The sequence below is a fragment of the Chiloscyllium plagiosum genome, unplaced genomic scaffold, assembly GCF_037043375.1.
Source record: "Chiloscyllium plagiosum isolate Xiang-an unplaced genomic scaffold, Cpla_swu_hap1 HiC_scaffold_49, whole genome shotgun sequence".
Classification (NCBI taxonomy): Eukaryota; Metazoa; Chordata; class Chondrichthyes; order Orectolobiformes; family Hemiscylliidae; genus Chiloscyllium; species Chiloscyllium plagiosum.
Window position 1 is genome coordinate 7,352,222 of NW_028270187.1, and position 20,860 is coordinate 7,373,081.

Here is a 20,860-nt window from a genome sequence, read left to right on the forward strand (position 1 = left end):
GTAAGAGCTGAATTGGCTCAGTTCCACAAGTAAGTTTATAATGAGTGGTCGCTGACCGTCTGTGCTTTTAACTCTGATGTGTTCCTGTGTAGGGCGTTCTCCCTGTCCGTAGAGAGGGAGTATAATGGAGGCCGCAGAGTCATCTGCAGCTTCTTCGAGTTGTTCAGGTTGCTCGATAATACTGGACCAGTTCAGGAGCTACATCTCCTGTGGGGTATGAACTTGATTTTGATCTCTGGCAAACAGGAAAAGTGCCCTATCTTTGAATTTCACAGATTCATTTTATGCTTAAATTTCCAAACACTGAGGATGCTCTGAATGAGGCTTTCTGCTGTAGTTTAGATGCTTTCAAAGTGAACTGAGAACAAACTAGAACATTTGCCTCACAGCAAGAGTCAGTTAAACAGCATTGAAACAGATCATTCTGTCGTAGCAATCCATACCCACTATAAACTCAAACTAGATTAGTCCCACGGGCCTGTTCTTGGTCCATAACTCTCCAAAACTTTCCTAATCTTGTACTTATCGAAATGCCTTTCAACTATTGTGACTGTACCCACATGCATCACTTCCTTTGGAAGCTAATTCCACACAAACCACATTGTTGTAAAAAAAGGTTGCTTTTTAAAATCTTTTTCCTTTTACGTTAAAAGTATGCCTTGTAGTCTTGCAATCCCTGAGCATATGAAATACATACCTACCATTCACCTTATCTATAGTCTTCATGATTGTCAAAATTCTTATCACCCATCAAGATCTTAGGCTCCAGAAAAGAAAAGTCACAGCCTATTCTTATAATGGAAACCCTACATTCCCAGTATCACCCTAGTAGATCTTTTCTGAACCATTTCAAGCTCAATAGTATCCCATAATAACCGGCCGACCAGAATTTGATATGGTTATCCAGAAGAGGCCTCACCAACATCCTATACAACCTCAATATGATCTTCCAACTCCTGTACTCAAAGGGCTAAGCAATAAAGGCAAACACCACACCACATGTTTTCTTCACCACACTGTCTACATGTGATACAAACTTCAAGAATATGCAGCTGATCCACAAGGTCTCTCTGTTCTACAGCTCTATCCAGGGCTCTACTTGTAGTTGTATAAGCCCTAACATTGTTTGCTTTGTAAAAATGCAACGGCTCAATAACTCCATCTGCCATTCCTCAATTGCAACTCAATTGATCAAGATTTCTTTCCAAGCTTAGATAGCCTTCACTATCCATTATACTACCAATTTTGGTGACATCAGCAAACTCACTAAGCATGCCTACTATATTCTCATCTCTATCATTTACATATGAAAAAACAAACAAACAAGAGTGCACCCAGCACTGATTGGGGTGGAACGCCATTGGTAACAGGCTTCCAGTCTGAAAAGCAACTGTCCACCACCTCTCAGTCTCCTGCTGTTAAGCCAATTTTATATCCATTTGGCACGCTCAACCTTAATCCCATGTAATCTAACCTTACTATTTAGTCTACAATGCAGAAACTTGTCAAAGACTTTACCAAAGACAAAGTCAATAATGTTTACCACTGTGTCCTCAACCTTCTTAGATACTCCCTCAACAATGTCAATCAACCTTGGGAAATATAATTTCCTTCTACCAAACCATCCTGACAATTCCTAATCATTCCTTGCCTTCTCCCAGCACCCCTCTCCAAACCGTATATTTGAATCCTATCTTTCAGAAGCACTTCCAACAATGTACCCACCACGCAAGTCAGACTCACAGGTCTATACTTCCCAGATTCTCCTTATTTCCTTTCTTAAAACAACTGCAAAATATTACCCAATACCTAGTCATCCAGCACCTCAGCATAGTTACAGATGATACAAATATTTCTGCAATGGGAACCGTTATATCCTCCTTAACTTCCCACAATGTCCTGGGATTCACTAGATTAGATCTCTGAGATTTATCCAACTATATGCTTTCAAAGACCTCCAGTATTTCCTCATCTATATTGTGTACTGTTTTCAAAACATCAATATATATATATTTTGCTTCCCAGTAAAAAAAACTGATGTGACAATCCATTTTCTGCCCCTCCCACCTTCTGAAATTCAAACAGAACTGCAGAGGTGAACTGGATCTGCTGGTAGCAAAATGGTCCATGTCTGCTCACACAAACTGGCTGACAAATAAAAAGGCAACCTGCTTTAGAACTCAGATGCAAGATGGCTGAAAGGAGATGAATGTGACTAGCAGTCTGTCCCAGCCTTAAAGTAAAGAAAACAATGAGACCGTTGAACAAAACTACTCCAAAGACAGTTGCCTTGAGCAGCAACCATCCCAGATCTGAACATGCCACCAAGACAAACAAGGCAATATACTCAGCTCAGTAATAAAAAGGTGATTATTACTATCCAATGAATAAGCTCCAGGTGCGAGACATAGCTAACTGTTGGTCCTGTAGCTACTTAGGGAGTTTAGTATGCTATTTCATATTAAACAGTTGTTTCTTAATAAATTTGCAATATTAAGCAATAATTTTAGTTAGAGTTGATACATGGAACCAAAACATTTATGCCTACATGTGAAAGTTAGTAAGTTTTCAGAAGTAGACTCATTTGCCCTGGACAAAATAGATTACTCACAGTCATTAACCACAATTTACTAAGAAATATTTATACCTAAACTAACCAGAACATAAAGCATTATCACAAATCCTTTAGCAACTAGTTAAAACTAAATGCTTTTGGTAGTTTTAACGCAAATAATGAGAACAGTGGATAATAAAAGAGGAATAACAGAATTTCATAAAGAAAGCACATGAGATCCAATAAATAACAGAATTCAAACTGACTGCAGATAAAGCCAGCCTGAGAGGCCTGAAGGAGCAATTAACTTTGGAATGTGGTGAAGAGGATACATAGCAAGATGGCAAGGACTAGTCATTATAGTGTCTGTTTAATGCCATGAGGCCATGGGAAGCGGATGTCTGTTAAAGGAATGCCCATCATTGATTAGATGTCTTAAAGGATTTGGTTCACAAAGTAAGAGGGAGGAGCAAAGTGATCAAGTTGTATGTGATTGTTAACAGCAAATTTATAAACATACTAATTTTTTGTTATAAATTCAGAGTGTGTCATGGATTTCCCTTCAAAGGCTGGCCTCTGGAGAGGATCCTTTGCCTCTGTTCCTGCCTTAACTGGGTTTCACATGACTACACACCCTGAGTTCTGCCTGCCTGCTGAGTTTGCATTCTCTTTCAGGGGAAAAGGCTCTGACGCCAACAACGACTACTTCTTTGATCTTTAAGGTGTCTTTCTCTCTCTCTCTCTCTCTAATTGCTAACTTGCTCTGCATGAACTTGTAGCATCTCTTTGAACTATGTTTAACCTTACCTGCCAAAACTATCTCATATCCCCCTTTTTGCCTTCCTAATCTCCCTCTCAAGAGTGCCCCTACTATTTTCATACTGTTCAAGGGATGCATTTCACCCCAGTTGCCTGTGTTTAATATACGATTTATTTGTATTTGCAAATAAAACATTGACTTTGCTGCTTCTCCGATGCTGTGCCTTTCCAGTTTCATTTTCATTTTCAATTTCACTTTCAATTTCCCTGGAATTCCCAGTTCATGGCATTGTGGGCAGCACATGGACAACAGCTGTTCCAGAAGATGGCTCACCACCGCCTGCTCAAAGGGGAATAAATGCTAGGCTCAGCTAGCGACGTCCACGTCCCCAGAGTGAATAAACAAAAACATCTGGGGTCTCCCGTTGTGACATACAATACATCACAGCATACCTGACACGAACATCTGTTGTCCACTGTAAACTGAATCGAGGCCTAGAGATTTTATTGCTGCTGCTCCAGGTCTGATTTTTGCACACACCTCCTGAACCAGAAACAGGGACTAACACTGTGATGCAAGACTCTCTCAAACAGTTACATTCTGCCTTGGTAAGAATGTTATACTTATGTTACTTTCGGAAAGGAATTAATATTTGTGGATGAAGGTCAGCAGGATTGAATACCACAGTTAACATAAGATCAGACGTGATGTTATTGAATGGTGAGCACAGGGGATGGGCCGAGTGGCCGCCAGTTTCCCGCCCCCTGATTATTAACATGACCCGGGAATGAGCTCCATTTGAGCTTCCTAAAGGGGCAATGTCCCAGCTTCAAACGTTCTCTGCCCTTTCCCTACAGTCCCAGTTCCTTTGGTCAAACTGGGAGAAAAGGGAATTGGGGGAAATGACCAATTGATGTTTGTTGCTGGGAATCAGTGGGAAAACAGCGCATGCGCGATGCTGTCACTCCTCCAAATCTGCTTGTTCCTGACCAGAGGAGCGCATGCGTGAGGCCCTCCCCCAGCGCTGCCATTGAGGAGCATTTACTCAGTGAGTGCAAGAGGTTTGTTTGAAACAGACCGCAATGGAGAGATCAGCGCCCAGGGAAGCGAGGGAACAGCAGGCTCCTTCCAGCAGCACATCGGGATGGGAGCCTGGGACACAGGGGGGGCTCGGAGACCGGGATTGATTCGGGGTGAGTTCAGGGAGAACCGGGGGCTGTTTGTAAGAGGCCGAGCGGAGCAGGAACTGGTCCCGGAACTTGGAGTGAGCGGGCTGGGGGGAAGAGAGAGGCCTTTCTCGGGCTGTGTGTGGGCCTGCTGAGGGAGGCAGAGCGGGAAGAAGCTGCTGTGGAACATTCTTGTGGTTTACAATCCTCTGAACTCCGTTGAGATTTCATTGTTTCCCACTGTTTGTTGAGGTTGTGTCGCCATTAGCTGCTGTGGGACATTCTTGGGGTTTATAATCCCCTAAATACTGATGTGAATTCATTGTTTGGCTTCTGTTTCCCGCTGTTTGTTACGAATATATATTGAATTGTTGGGAAATAAAGGGGAGTGTATCTACATGTGATAAAAGTGCCCCTTGTTCTTCCTTCAGCAGTTAGTGTTTTTTTGGGAGCTGGATATTGAACCGTGTAATCATTATATTTTTGGAGCTGCGCTTATATTGGTTAGTTTTCTTTTATCTAAGTAAATTGTTTCAGAATTTCGCAAACCGAAAAAGACTAGGAGGAGCTCAGTGTTGCTTTGTAACCAGACCTTGCTCTGTTTTAAAGCAGAAGTATCATGATCATGACCTGAATGTTGCATTGATCAGTTGATGTCTTTCTACTCAGGGAAAAAGTGAGGTCTGCAGATGCTGGAGATCAGAGCTGGAAATGTATTGCTGGAAAAGCGCAGCAGGTCAGGCAGCATCCAGGGAACAGGAGAATCGACGTTTCGGGCATAAGCCCTTCTTCAGGAAGAAGGGCTTATGCCCGAAACGTCGATTCTCCTGTTCCCTGGATGCTGCCTGACCTGCTGCGCTTTTCCAGCAACACATTTCCAGCGTCTTTCTACTCAGAAATGATGATATCTCTCTTTTCTTCTCCAGGCAAATGTTTAATGGACCAAGATAATGTAATATTTCCTCAGTATGAAGCCAAATATGACCATCTGCTTCTACCAACCAGCAGGTATGTTACAGTTGTCAGATTGGAGAACCTCCTTTCCACAGTCACAGAATGGATTGAGTCAGATACACATTGAGCTCAATTTCCAGAAGTATGCATTCAATCCAAGAGTTAGACATAACTGATGAAATATTTTTTAAAATTTATCTTTATACTCCGTGCACAACAGCTTAGTTCCAATAAATGCCATTATGCATAGCCAGTTATCATTCGCAACATCAGAAGAGGGATAGACTGTACCTCATGAAATATACATTCAGGAATTACATTAATGTAGTAAAGGCAATTTTAAAGTTACAATCAAGGTGAACAAACAAGTCATGCTGTTACATTGTTATAACAGGAATATATGAAGAAGATATTGAGTGCAGATGCAGAAGGAAACTTTGATATTTTCAGTAATTGATATTTTCGATAAAATCATTGTCCTGGAAAAGACACAACAATTAAAGTTTGTGCGAAGATTTGTAGCTCGGGTGTTCGTTGTTGTGGTTCTGTTCGCCGAGCTGGAAGTTTTTGTTGCAAACGTTTCGTCCCCTGGCTAGGCAACATCATCAGTGCTTGGGAGCCTCCTGCAAAGCGCTTCTTTGATGTTTCCTCCAGTATTTATAGTGGTCTGTCCCTGCCGCTTCCGGTTGTCAGTTTCAGCTGTCCACTGTAGTGGTTGGTATATTGGGTCCAGGTCGATGTGTTTGTTCATGGAGTTTGTGGATGAATGCCATGCCTCTAGGAATTTCCTGGCTGTTCTCTGTCTGGCTTGCCCTATGATAGTAGTGTTGTCCCAGTCGAATTCATGTTGCTTGTTGTCTGCGTGTGTGGCTACTAAGGATAGCTGGTCGTGTCGTTTCATGGCTAGTTGATGTTCATGTATGCGGATTGTTAGCTGTCTTCCTGTTTGTCCTACATAGTGTTTTGTGCAGTCCTTGCATGGTATTTTGTACACTACATTAGTTTTGCTCATGTTGGGTATCGGGTCCTTCATTCTGGTGAGTTGTTGTCTGAGCGTGGCTGTTGGTTTGTGTGCCGTTATGAGTCCTAGGGGTCGCAGTAGTCTGGCTGTCAGTTCTGAGATGCTCCTGATGTATGGTAGTGTGGCTACTCCTTTTGGTTGTGGTATGTCCTCGTTCCGTGGTCTTTCTCTTAGGCATCTGTTGATGAAGTTGCGCGGGTATCCGTTTTTGGCGAATACCTTGTATAGGTGTTCCTCTTCTTCTTTTTGCAGTTCTGGTGTACTGCAGTGTGTTGTGGCCCTTTTGAATAGTGTCCTGATGCAGCTTCGTTTGTGTGTGTTGGGGTGGTTACTTTCATAGTTTAGGACTTGGTCTGTGTGTGTGGCTTTCCTGTATACCCTTGTAGTGAATTCTCCGTTCGGTGTTCTCTGTACCATCACGTCTAGGAATGGGAGTTGGCTATCCTTTTCTTCTTCTCTCGTGAATCGGATTCCTGTGAGTGTGGCGTTGATGATCCGGTGTGTTTTTTCTATTTCCGTGTTTTTAATGATTACAAACGTGTCATCAACATATCTGACCCAGAGTTTGGTTGAATTTGTGGTAGGATTGTTTGTTCTAACCTTTGCATAACTGCCTCTGCTATGAGTCCCGAGATTGGTGATCCCATGGGTGTTCCGTTGATTTGTTCGTATATCTGGTTGTTGAATGTGAAGTGTGTTGTGAGGCACAAGTCCAGTAGTTTAAGTATGCCGTCTTTGTTGATAGGTTCAGCGTCCTGTTTTCTGTTCTGTATGTCCAGTAGGTTGGCTATTGTTTCTCTGGCTAGGGTTTTGTCAATCGAAGTGAACAGTGCCGTCACGTCGAATGATATCATGGTTTCTTCTTTGTCTATGTGTATATTTCTGATGATGTCCAAGAATTCCTGTGTTGATTGTATAGAGTGTTTGGATCCGCTGACCAGGTGTTTCAATTTCTGTTGTAGTTCTTTGGTTAGTTTGTATGATGGTGTCCCTGGTGGTGATACTATGGGTCTGAGTGGAATGTCTGGTTTGTGTACTTTAGGTAATCCATAGAATCTGGGGGTGTTGTTGCTTTCCAGTTTCATTCTTTGTAGGTCAGCTCTGGTCCACTCTATAGGACAAACAGGAAGACAGCTAACAATCCGCATACATGAACATCAACTAGCCACGAAACGACACGACCAGCTATCCTTAGTAGCCACACACGCAGACAACAAGCAACATGAATTCGACTGGGACAACACTACTATCATAGGGCAAGCCAGACAGAGAACAGCCAGGAAATTCCTAGAGGCATGGCATTCATCCACAAACTCCATGAACAAACACATCGACCTGGACCCAATATACCAACCACGACAGCGGACAGCTGAAACTGACAACCGGAAGCGGCAGGGACAGACCACTATAAACACCGGAGGAAACATCAAAGAAGCGCTTCGCAGGAGGCTCCCAAGCACTGATGATGTTGCCTAGCCAGGGGACGAAACGTTTGCAACAAAAACTTCCAGCTCGGCGAACAGAACCATAACGCAACAATTAAACTATGTAAATTCCAAATGAATCTCTGGGCCAAAGCCAGATGTCGAGAGAGTGCTCATCTCGTGTGTACACACCCACAACCACCATCTCCATCCCACCCCCATATGTGTGCTTGCACATGCACACACTATTCTATCTCACACACAGCTACTGACTGATTAACAATAGTTGCAAATTTGTACACCATCCTGAAATACATATTACAAGATCTAACAGTGACGAAAATCCATATACACCGCAACGAGCAGAAAAAATTATCAAACTGATTTCTACTCTGAGATTAAAAGTCAAAGAGATCGACAGCACAGAATACGTCTATTCAAATTATTAAGTCTGCACTGATCAAAAACAGTCTATAACACAGTTGATTGAAAGGGATTAGAATTGTTAACTCAATGAGTATTCCATTTCCTTAGATTTTTCATGGCAGCAGAGAAGTTGTCATCCCCATCTGTATCATAACGCCATTCTCCATTTCATCATTTTGTAGGTGGGTTTTTTGTTTCAGTCCAGGAAGAAAGTTTTGCTTATTCTGTATGTCTTTCAAAATTTGTTTCAAGAAATCTATGAAGAACCCTGCATTCATCTTGACTATCTCTTCATTAAACAATGAAAACAATTCAAGGTATCAGGATATAGTTTTGTAAATAGAATCAGATCATTACTGTTTAAAGCAGTGCAGAATGAAAGAAAAAGCTAAAATTGATAGGTTTGTCAAGCTGCTCCTTTATTTTAACCAACTAGAGTTGATTGTTCAATAAATTGAATTTGACTGTTTAAATACTCTTCACCGATAGTGGAAAATAAAAAAATGTCTTGTCTTGTTTTCCCCGCCATACCAGAGAGCAACACAAGAATACTGCTAATGGTTTGCACCAGATCCTGTCCAGGTTGGTAACTAAAATAGAATTGGCCAATTCTGTTTTCTGCACAAGGAGCATTTGGTTAATACTGATCATTAATTCATTGGTAAAGTATGTCACAATGCAAACATTGATAGCATCCTGAAAACCAGACCTTGATATCCCCACTGTTCCTGGTTAGACTCTGCACTATAGGAATTACAAAAGTCTATTGCTTTTCTCCCCTTGATTCTGAAGAAAGGCACAGATGCTTTTCTGCTGTAATGTGTTGCATGTTCACCTGTCCATGGATCCTATAGGCTCTAAAACTAAAGAACACAGGCTGTGGATATGTACGAGGCCAAATATTAGCAGATATAGAAACACATCCACTTTCACTGATGGGAGCTGACTCCAGTGGCAATGGATAAAACCTCATTCATGTCAAGTAGTAGAAATTTAAACAATTAATTATGCTTGCAGTTCCTAAGTGACATGTTTCAATTTAGACGACACTGAACCACTGTGAAATAAATAACCAAGAATAAGGACAGCATTGGTATCAAGTATCAGAGACTGATCGATTGAATTCAGTTCACACTCTTGGCCTGGTGCTGATGCAAACACACTTTATCCACACTCACATTCTGGTTGAGGGCCTGAGCAATGCAGAAGTATTTCCATACATTTTAATGAATGAAACACTGATTGATTTATAAGGCATGAAAGCTACCTCAAAATATCAGATCATGACATGCAGAACTGGAAACATTAGGAGATAGACAGACAGAAAATGTCAGTATGGTATAGACCAGTACCGCTACTTTAAAGTGGTACAGATTGGCAGCACAACAGAAAACTCACTCACTCAGCCAGTTAATGGAGAAAGGGAAAAAAGAATGAAATTTCGGCCCAGGTATTCCCAAATATGGACAGTTATAAATTGACTCACCAAACCATTAATCGCTTCAGTTAGTGTTAGATGTTACATTTTACAGTGTCCAGTAGCAACTGATAAAGACTCCTGCATACACAAAATGTAAAAAAAAGTCTGAAAATAATAACAATAATGAGAATGACGAGAACGAGGGTAGATCCAATCAAGGACAGTAGTGGGAGACTGTGTATTGAGTCGGAAGAGATAGGAGAAGTCTTGAATGAGTACCTTTCTACAGTATTTATGAACGAGAGGGACCGTATTGTTGAAGAGGAGAGTGTGAAATGGACTGGTAAGCTAGAGGAGATACTTCTAGGAAGGAAGATGTGTTGGACATTTTGAACAACTTGAGGATAGACATGTCCCCCGGGCCTGATGGGAGATATCGTAGGATTATGTGGGAAGCAAGAGAGGAAATTGCAGTACCGTTGGCAATGATCTTTTCGTCTTCACTGTCAACGGGGGTGGTACCAGGGGACTGGAGAGTGGCGAATGTTGTGCCCCTGTTCAAAAAAGGGAATAGGGATAACCCTGGGAATTACAGGCCAGTTAGTCTTACTTCAGTGGTAGGTAAAGTAATGGAAAGGGTACTGAGGGATAGGATTTATGAGTATCTGGAAAGGCACTGCTTGATTAGGGACAGCCAGCACGGATTTGTGAAGGGTAGGTCTTGCCTTACAAGTCTTATTGAATTCTTTGAGGAGGTGACCAAGCATGTGGATGAGGGTAGAGCAGTGGATGTAGTATACATGGATTTTAGTAAGGCATTTGATAAGGTTCCCCATGGTAGGCTTATGCGGAAAGTCAGGAAGCATGGGATAGAGGGAAATTTGGCCAATTGGATAGAAAACTGGCTAACCGGTCGAAGTCAGAGAGTGGTGGTAGATGGTAAATATTCAGCCTGGAGCCCAGTTACAAGTGGAGTTCCGCAGGGATCAGTTCTGGGTCCTCTGCTGTTCGTAATTTTTATTCATGACTTGGATGAGGGAGTCGAAGGGTGGGTCAGTAAATTTGCAGATGATACGAAGATTGGTGGAGTTGTGGATAGTGAGGAGGGCTGTTGCCGGCTGCAAAGGGACTTAGATATGATGCAGAGCTGGGCTGAGGAGTGGCAGATGGAGTTCAACCCTGCCAAGTGTGAGGTTGTCCATTTTGGAAAGACAAATAAGAATGCGGAATACAGGGTTAACGGTAGGGTTCTTAGTGAGGTGGAGGAACAGAGGGATCTTGGGGTCTATGTTCATAGATCTTTGAAAGTTGCCACTCAGGTGGATAGAGCTTGTAAGAAGGCCTATGGTGTATTAGCGTTCATTAGCAGAGGGATTGAATTGAAGAGTCGTGAAGTGATGTTGCAACTGTACAGGACTTTGGTTAGGCCACATTTGGAGTACTGTGTGCAGTTCTGGTCGCCTCACTTTAGGAAAGATGTGGAAACTTTGGAGAGGGTGCAGAGAAGATTTACCAGGATGTTGCCTGGAATGGAGAATAGGTCGTACGAGGATAGGTTGAGAGTCCTAGGCCTTTTCTCGTTGGAACGGCGAAGGATGAGGGGTGACTTGATAGAGATTTATAAGATGATCAGATGAATAGATAGAGTAGACAGTCAGAAACTTTTCCCCCGGGTACAACAGAATGTTACAAGGAGACATAAATTTAAGGTGAAGGGTGGAAGGTATAGGGGAGATGTCAGGGGTGGGTTCTTTACCCAGAGAGTGGTGGGGGCATGGAATGCGCTGCCTGTGGGAGTGGTAGAGTCAGAATCTTTGGTGACCTTTAAGCGGCAATTGGATAGGTACATGGATGGGTGCTTAAGCTAGGACAAATGTTCGGCACAACATCGTGGGCCGAAGGGCCTGTTCTGTGCTGTATTGTTCTATGTTCTATGTACCTCCAAATCTAACACCTGGCCAGTTTCATTACCCATTACCAAATTTAATGTGGCATTGCCCCCTGTTGATCTGTCTACAAATGGGCAACAAACCAGAGATAACAGCTCTATTTATTCTAGTTCTAAGTTTCTATCCTAGTTCTTTGAATTTCTGCCTTAAATCCCCATTTCCTTCCTAGCAATGTCGTTGGTGCCTATGTGGACTAAGTCTTGGGACTGTTCCGCCTCACCGGCAAAGATCCCAAAAGCAAGATCAGAGACATCACGAACCCTGGCACCCGGGAGGCAACACACCAACCGTGAGTGTCTCTCCTTCCCACAGAACCCCCTGTCTGTCTCCAACTATGGAGTCCCTAGTGACTCATGTTCTGCTTCTCTTCCCACTTCCCTATGGAACAACAGGGACAGAGACTAGTACCCCATTGCTTACCCCCGGTAAGTCATTTCCCCAACAGTATCTCAGTTCTAAGTGGACGCGCCTTCACTCTGAAGCTGGGCCATTGGGTCCTAATCTGTCCTACTCATCGAAACATTTTCTGCATGTCCACTCTATCTGGGCCTCTCAAATAATCTGCAAGATTCAATCAGATTCTCCCACACCGTTCTAAACTCCATCGATTTAAGTACCAGAAGTCCTCAACCTCTCCTCATATGATAAGTTCTTTATCCCTGGGATCTTTCTTGTAAACCCCCTCTGGTTCCCCTCCAAAGTTCAGCACATCCTTCAAGAGCTAGGGGCCCCAAAACTGCTCACAATGTTCCAAATGTGGTCTGACCAGAGCGATATACAGCCTCAGCAGTACATCCCTGCTCTTGTATTCTAACTCTCACGAAATGAATGTTAACATTACATTTGCCTTCCTAACTGCCAACTGAACCTGCCTGTTAACCTGAAGAGAATCCTGAACTCGGACTCCCAACTCCCTTTGTGCTTCAGATTTCCGAAACCTTTCCCCATTTAGGAAACAGTCTCCGCCTCTATTCTTCTAATCCCATTGCATACCCTCCCACACTATCATCCATCTACCAACCGAACCTTAATAGGATCCTGAACTCGGACTCACCCCCGAGGACCTTGTTTGTGCTTCAGGCCTGGCAGCATCTGTCCAGAGACAGACAGAGAGAAAGCGGAGTCAACGTTTCGAGTCCTGGGGCAGCCGTCCTTCGGGAGAGTGGCCTTTGGTCTTGATGTGCCGCCGCACAATTTCTTGTTCACTCCCACCTCTCTGTCTGTGTGTATTTGTCATTATTATTGAGTTTGGCGAGTCCCGGAGCCAGCCCTGTTGTTTCTCTCTCCTGAAAGGGTTGTCCCTTTAAAGAGCCTTTCCCCTGAAGCAGCTGCTCACGGTCACTTGGGGCACGAGGCGGCCGTTAACCGCCATCTCGCGCGGGGCCTGAAGCTAAAATGGCGCCGGGGCCACGCGGGAAGGAAAAGCGCCGAGGGAGAGCGGACTGTGTCAACATGTCCCGTTCCCGAGGGTCAGGATGGTGGTTATTGGGGGGTGGAGGGGGACAGGAGAGATTCCCCCTCCCAGTGAGGCACCTTGTACAAACCGTGAGGTCTCTATCTCTCTTTACATCTATCTCTCTCTGTAACTTGTTTGTCCATGATTTGCTTTCATTCTCTGACTAGGTCGATTGATCTTGTACAAACCGCGAGGTCTCTCTCTATATGTATCTCTGTCCCTATCTCTGTTTGACTGTCTATGACTTGCTTTAACTCTGTCGATTAATCTCGATGACACTGTGATTTTTGTGCCTCTTTCTGACTCCGTTCGACTGTTTCTTTAAAACTCTATGTCCCTGCTTATGTCTATGTTTCTCCCTGTTTCTCCCTGCCACTCTGTGACCCTCTGTCTCTCTCTGACTCTCACAGTGACTCTGTAACTCTCTCTGACTGTACGATGGGAGTACTGTTTATTGCTGAGCACAACAACTCACCCACACGGTGGCACAGTGGTTACCACTGCTGCCTCACAGCGCCGGAGACCCGGGTTCAGTTCCCGCCTCAGGCGACTGACTGTGTTGAGTTTGCACATTCTCCCCGTGTCTGCGTGGGTTTCCTCCGGATGCTCCGGTTTCCTCCCACAGTCCAAAGATGTGCAGGGTCAGGTGAATTGGCCATGCTAAATTGCCCGTAGTGTTAGGTAAGGGGGCAATGTAGGGGTATGGGTGGGTTGCGCTTCGGCGGGTCCGCGTGGACTTGTTTGGCCGAAGGGCCTGTTTCCACAATCTAATCTAATCTAAACTCCTGCCTTAGAAAAGTGCCTAACAGTTTGCTTTGATCACAGGCATCCCTGTGTCAGTGCGAGAGCTGACTACCCACACTGGATATAAGGTGGTGGAGGGAGATAGTACCTTGTTAAACTACTCTGTTCGATCCCCAATTGAATATATTTTCTCCAAGGATGGTGAAGACATTTCCAGGGAATACTCTAACCACTGCAGAACCATACACACAATCATCAACATCAGTAACCGTCAAGAGGGCAATTAGCACTGTGCTGTTTCTAGTCAGAAGGCCGAGTCTCTCCTGAACAGCAAATTTATCGCCACTTCAGTGAGTTGTTAAGAAACTCTGGTTAGCACTGCTGCCTCACAGCGCCAGAGACCCGGGTTCAATTCCCGCCTCAGGCGATTGACTGTGTGGAGTTTGCACATTCTCCCAGTGTCTGTGTGGGTTTCCTCCGGGTGCTCCGGTTTCCTCCCACAGTCGAAAGATGTGCAGGTCAGGTGAATTGGCCATGCAAAATTGCCCGTAGTGTTAGGTATGGGGGTAAAAATGTAGGGGTATGGGTGGGTTTCGCTTCGGCGGGTCGGTGTGGACTTGTTGGGCCGAAGGGCCTGTTTCCATACTGTAATCTAATCTAATCTATATAAATCGACATTATCAGAGCAATGTGATGGCACTGGGGGAGTATGCAAAGGGAGATTTACCAGGATGTTGCCTTTGCGGGCGGGAGAATTTCAGTGATGGAAAGAGATGGACAGACTGGGGTTGTTTTCCTTAGAGCAGAGTAGATTGAGTGTGTGGGGACATGATTGAGATATATAAATGATGAGGGAGGAAGAAACCTCCCCCACCCCCTTGAAGGAGGGATCAATGACTGGGTCATAGGTTTAAGGTAAGGGGCATCAGGTTCAGAGGGGGATGTGTGGGAAAACATTTTCACTCAAAGGGTGGTAGGGAATCTTTAACTCACTGCCTGTAGGAGTGGGAGAGGCGGAAATCCTCATCACATCGAAGAACAATTTAGATGTGCACTTGCAATCCAAGGCTAGAGTCGGATTAAGTAGTCCTTAATGTTTCATATATATATTGTTGCAGAAATAGGGGCTTGGATAAGGTGAATAGTCAAGGTCTTTATCCCCAGGACAGTGAGTTCAAAACTAGAGGGCATTGGTTTAGGGTGAGAAGGGAAAGATTTAAAAGCGACCTGAGGGGTAATCTTTTCACATAGAGAGTGGTGCGTATTTGGAATGAGCGCCAGAGGAAGTGATAGAAGTGGGTACAATATCAACCTTTGAGACATTTGGAATGATACATGGATAGGAAAGGTTTTGATGGATATGCCCCAAACACAAGCAAATGCGGCTAGTTCTGTTTGGAGACTGGTCAGCACAGATGTGTTGGGCTGAAGGGCCTATTTCCGTTCTGTGACCTTACCACTGGGAGTATGGTATTAGAGACCAGAGAGGTAGTTGCTTTTAACTGACATGGATGATGATCAAAGTGGGGTGCGGGATGCGGACAGTAATGGTAACCCCCAGGATGTTGACAGTGCAGTGGGGTGGACTGTGATAATAGCCACCCAGGACGTTGACAGTGGGGTGGGGGTGGGGACAGTTAGAGTAACCCCTGAAATGTTGATACTGCGGGGGGTAGGAACACGATTTAACACTGTAGGGGTTGGGGACTGCGATGGTAATACTATTGAAAGTCAGGAGGGCAATGGTTGGATGGTGTACCATTTGGCCATCCATAGTTAACACCAATCTTTTGAAGTGTAGATTTTACAACAGATGGAGACTTTGCAACGATGTGAAATCTCAGTTGTTTTATTTCTCCTTTCTGTCAATTATTATCCTGTCATAGAAGATAACATCTGTGAAAAAAAAGATAATTTCAACATCCGGTCTTTTATTTCCTCTTTGTCTTGTTTTGTTCCAGTTCCTGTTGCTGGGGTTTTCCTCACCCCCAGAGTCAGTAAAATGGAGGTTCCGATTGGGAATCATCTTATTCGAGAGTGTGTATTGTGTCGAGGTACAGGACTGTACTTACAATGCTACTTTCAAAAGTAAGCCTTAAACAATGCCAGCAGGAATTACAACTTTAGTTCAGACAGGAAAGAGCTGGCTATTGAATCCTTCCAGTCCTAGCACCAAGGCTGTGCCTCGCGATCAACAGGGGTTGGAACAATATTTAATGTGACCAGGAATTCCAACAACCTCACAGAGCCAGGTAATTCATTCTTCATCATTGATCTGTGCTCGTTCTTCACTGGGGTCCAGCTGAAGTCTTGACATGAACACTAAAAAATTGTTTCAGAAACTCAGCAGGTTGGCAGCATCTGTAATATCCTTTGTCAGATAAGGGAGGCCTTCATAGCGAGAGGATTCAAGTCCAAGTGCAGGGTGTCTCGCTACAATTGAACAGGGTGAGACCTCACCCTGGAGAACTGTGTGCGCAGTTTGGGGTTTCCTTAGTTGAGGAAGGATATTGTGCCTATGGACAGATTGCAGCAAAAGTTTCCCAGAGTGATTTCTGGGAAGGCAGGATTGACCGATGGAGAGAGACTGGAACGGTTAGGATGACGTTTAGTGGAGTTGAGAAGAATTAAGGAGGAATCTCATAGAAACCTATTAATTTGAACAAGGACGAGACAGAGTAAACACGGGGAGGGTGTCCCTGGTGAACAGGTGGAGAGTCCAGAACCAAGGGGTCACGGCCGAAAGGAAGTGGAGTGGGACTGAGATGGGGAGAAATGTCTTCACCCAGAGAGTGGGGAACCTGTAGAATTCTCTGTCACAGAAAGCAGTCAGAGCCAGAACACTGAATGTTGTTCAGGAAGGAGTTGGATTGATTTCTTTGGGGCTAAAGGGAGAATACGGGGAGACAGGAGACTATGTTGGGTTATCAGCCATGATACGATTGAATGGGTGAAGCAAGCCAGAGGGGCCAAATGGCCTCCTCCTGATGATATTTTCGATGTTTCTCTGCAAATGGCCCAGTTGTCGCTGACTGGTGGAAGACAAAGGGAAGTTTTGCATCGATTTATGTAGGCCGTGAAAATGAGGGACAGTAATTTCTAGTTGACAATTTTGAGATAGTGGGTGCAGAGCGATCTTTTAAATTTAGCATCGAATAGTTAGGGTTGGATTGGTGGGATATTGTTAATGAGACAAGCTACACAAAAACAATTGTTACTGCAATGGTGAGGGTTTTGAGGGAATTTTACAGGCACGTGGGTTTCCCTCCAAACGAACGAGTGTTGGAAGGGGGTCAGGACGACAGGGAACACTGGGGTTGGTGTTTGCTGAAGGGATGATGTTATTGACAGGAAATCCCTGTCTGAATCCAGCACAGCCATACGGCACTGAGAAGGTAGTACTCATTGCCCCACAGTTTCTGATTCTTTCGCTTCTCACATTGCTTCCCATTAAACTCCGGAATTGGAAACAAAGGTGGGTCAGAACCTCCAGCAGGTAACCCCGGCGATCGTTCTCCAGTTGGCACTCGATGTGGGCTTCGAACTGACGTTGCTCACATAGTCTCTCATACGCACACCCTCATACACTATGTGTGCGAGTGCATTTGAGTGAGAGTATGAAAGTGTACATGTCTGTGTGAGAGAGAGACACACACACACATTCTCATTGACACTTACAGATACTTTCACGTGCGCGCACACACACTCACTCAGTCATGTCTGCAGTGCACCTTGTAGACCACACTTGAGAAGCTGAACACCGTCCATGGACAGTGCAGCCCCTGCTTGATTGGCACTGCATCCTCCACCCGCGCTCAGTAGAAGCTACGAGATGCCCTGCAGAAATTCACCAAAGATCCTCAGGCAGCACCTTCCAAACCCACATCCATGCCCATCTAAAATGACAAGCACAGCAGATACATGAGAATACCACCTCCAGCAAGTTTCCCTCAGCCACTCACCATCCCAACTTGGAAATATATCAGCCATTCATTTAGTGTCGCTGGGTCAAAATCCTGTAGCTCCCTTTCCAATGGTATTATGGGTCGACCTACAGTACAAGGACTGCAGTGGTTCAAGAAGGCAGCTCACTACCTCCTTCTCAAGGGGCCAACTAGGATGGGTTATAACTTCTCGGCCTAGCCAGTGATTTTTAAATCCCACAAGTGAATTAAAAAAGAAATAAAGCACTATTTGGGATTGTGCTTTCCGACGATGTGGACAGGCCGAACAAGTGGCAGACATACAAAGTAATGTGTTGTGTTCAAAGGAATGGTCAGCACAGATATAAACTAAAGATTAAAATTTGAATAATTGTTGCTTGCGCATCAGTCAAAGAATTCAGATTCATTTGCTAGCAGAAGAAGCTGAGCATTTGCAGTAAAACTTTACTATGTTCTTTCTCTCTTATTTTCTCCAGCTGCTTCTTTGAATAGTTGCTGGCGGCGCAGATAAATTAGTGAGGTGGTCAGCAACTTCAAACAGCATTCAAACACTATCAGAATGGGATAAAAAATACTCTGGGATGCAAACCCAGCAACTTTACATGTGTTAGACAAATTGGAGCAAATGAACTGATGTGTCTGACTCGTTTGCAAATCTAAAGCACAACAGTTCAAATTGACGACACACTCACAATTTCCGTTAGACAGTGAACTGAGCGTTGGTTAGTCCCATTAACGGTGAGTTATCCATTGCAGTTAGAAGAATTGAAAAAGGGAACTTTTCATCTGAATAGGAGAGAAAGTTCAAAATGTCAGTGCAAAGGCTACAGCAGGTCACAAGGAAGACATTTATTGTGAAAGGAATGGAGTATGGAAGTAGGTAATTGTTAATGCAACTGTACAAGGGATTTGGGTTTACACATCCGGAATACTGCAGATAGTTTTGGTCCCTTTATTATAGAGTCATAGGGTCACAGATGTAGAGCATGGAAACAGACACTTTGGTCCAACCCGTCTATGCCGACCAGATATCCCAACCCAATCTAGTCCCACCTGCCAACACCCGGCTCATATCTCTCTAAACCCTTCCTATTCATATACTCATCCAAATGCCTTTTAAATGTTACAATTGTACCAGCTTCCACCACTTCCTCCGACAGCTCATTCCATACACGTACCACCCTCTGTGTGAAAACGTTGCTCCGTAGGTCTCTTTTTCTATCTTTCCCTTCTCACCCTAAACATATGCCCACTAGTTCTGAACTCCCCGACACCAGGGAAAAGACTTTGCCTATTTACCCTATCCATGCCGCTCATAATTTTGTAAACCTCTATAAGGTCACGCCTCAGCCTCCGATGTTCCAGGGAATACAGCACCAGCCTGTTCAGCCTCTCACTATAGCTCAAACCTTCCAACCCTGGCAACATCCTTGTAAATCTTTTCTGAACCCTTTCAGTTTCACAACATCTTTCCAATAGTAATGAGACCAGAATTGCACGCAATATTCCAACAGTGGCCTAATCAATGTCCTGTACAGCCCCATCATCACGTCCCAACTCCTGTACTCAATACTCTGACCAATAAAGGAAACATACCAAATGCTTTCTTCCCTATCCTATCTACCTGCGACTCCACTTTCAAGGAACTATGAACCTGCACTCCAAAGTCTCTTTGTTCAGCAACACTCCCTAGGACCTTAGATTAAGTGTATAGGTCCTGGTAAGTATTGCTTTCCCAAAATGCAGTATATTGCATTTATCTGAATCGAACTCCATCTTCAACTTCTCAGCCCATTGACCCATTGGTCAAGATCCTGTTGTAATCTGAGGTAACCCTCTACGCTGTCCACTGCACTTCCAATTTTGGTGTCATCTGCAAACGTACTGACTGTGCCTCTTATGCTCGCATCCAAATCATTTATGTAAATGACAAAAAGTAGAGGATCGAGCACGGATCCTTGTGGCACTCCTGGTCACAGGACTCCAGTCTGAAAAAACAACCCTCCTCCCCCACCCTGTGCCGTCTACCTTTGAGCTAGTTCTCCCTGTATTCCGTGAGATCTAACCTTGCTCATCAGACTCCCATGGAGAACATTGTCGAACGCCTTACTGAAGTCCATATAGATCACATAGAACAATACAGCACAGAACAGGTCCTTCGGCCCACGATGTTGTGCTGAACATTTGTCCTAGCTTAAGCACCCATCCATGTACCTATCCAATTGCCACTTAAAGTTCACCAATGATTCTGACTCTGCCACTCTGACAGGCAGCGCATTCCATGCCGTCACCACTCTCTGGGTAAAGAACCTACCCCTGACATCTCCCCTATACCTTCCACCCTTCACCTTAAATTTATGTCCCCTTGTAACACTCTGTTGTACCCGGGGAAAACGTTTCTGACTGTCTAGTCCATCTATTCCTCTGATCATCTTATAAACCTCTATCAAATCACCCCTCATCCTTCTCTGTTCCAATGAGAAAAGGCCTAGCACTCTCAACCTATCCTCGTATGACCTATTCACCGTTCCAGGCAACATCCTGGTAAATCTTCTCTGCACCCTCTCCAAAGCTTCCACATCTTTCCTAAAGTGAGGCGACCAGAACTGCACACAGTACTCCAAATGTGGCCTAACCAAAGTCCTGTACAGCTGTAACATCACTTCACGATTCTTGAATTCAATCCCTCTGCTAATGAACGCTAATACACCATAGGCTTCTCACAAGCTCTATCCACCTGAGTGGCAACTTTCAAAGATCTATGAACATAGACCCCAAGATCCCTCTGCTCCTCCACCTTACAAAGAACCCTACCGTTAACCCAGTATTCCGCATTCTTATTTGTCCTTCCAAAATGGACAACCTCACATTTGGCAGGGTTGAACTCCATCTGCCACTCCTCAGCCCAGCTCTGCATCATATCTAAGTCCCTTTGCAGCCGACAACAGCCCTCCTCACTAACCACAACTCCACAAATCTTCGTATCATCTGCAAATTTACTGACCCACCCTTCGACTCCCTCATCCAAGTCATGAATAAAAA

General features: G+C 44.2%; 1 protein-coding gene across 2 annotated transcripts in view; it reads left to right on the plus strand.

Annotated features, from left to right (window-relative positions):
* Window positions 1–4,327: 4,327 nt before the first annotated feature.
* Window positions 4,328–20,860, plus strand: part of LOC148135452 (uncharacterized) — a 32,140-nt gene continuing 15,607 nt past the window's right edge. Inside the window, exons 1-5 of one of the 2 annotated variants that reach the window (XM_087984852.1) lie at window positions 4,328–4,507; window positions 5,407–5,488; window positions 8,840–8,887; window positions 11,844–11,963; window positions 15,836–16,126. In XM_087984852.1, coding sequence (XP_087840978.1) covers window positions 5,449–5,488; window positions 8,840–8,887; window positions 11,844–11,963; window positions 15,836–15,966 — 339 coding nt within the window. In that variant the 5' untranslated portion in view covers window positions 4,328–4,507; window positions 5,407–5,448 and the 3' untranslated portion in view covers window positions 15,967–16,126. The remainder of the gene's footprint in view (window positions 4,508–5,406; window positions 5,489–8,839; window positions 8,888–11,843; window positions 11,964–15,835; window positions 16,127–20,860) is intronic. The other variant, XM_087984853.1, reaches the window with a different exon arrangement.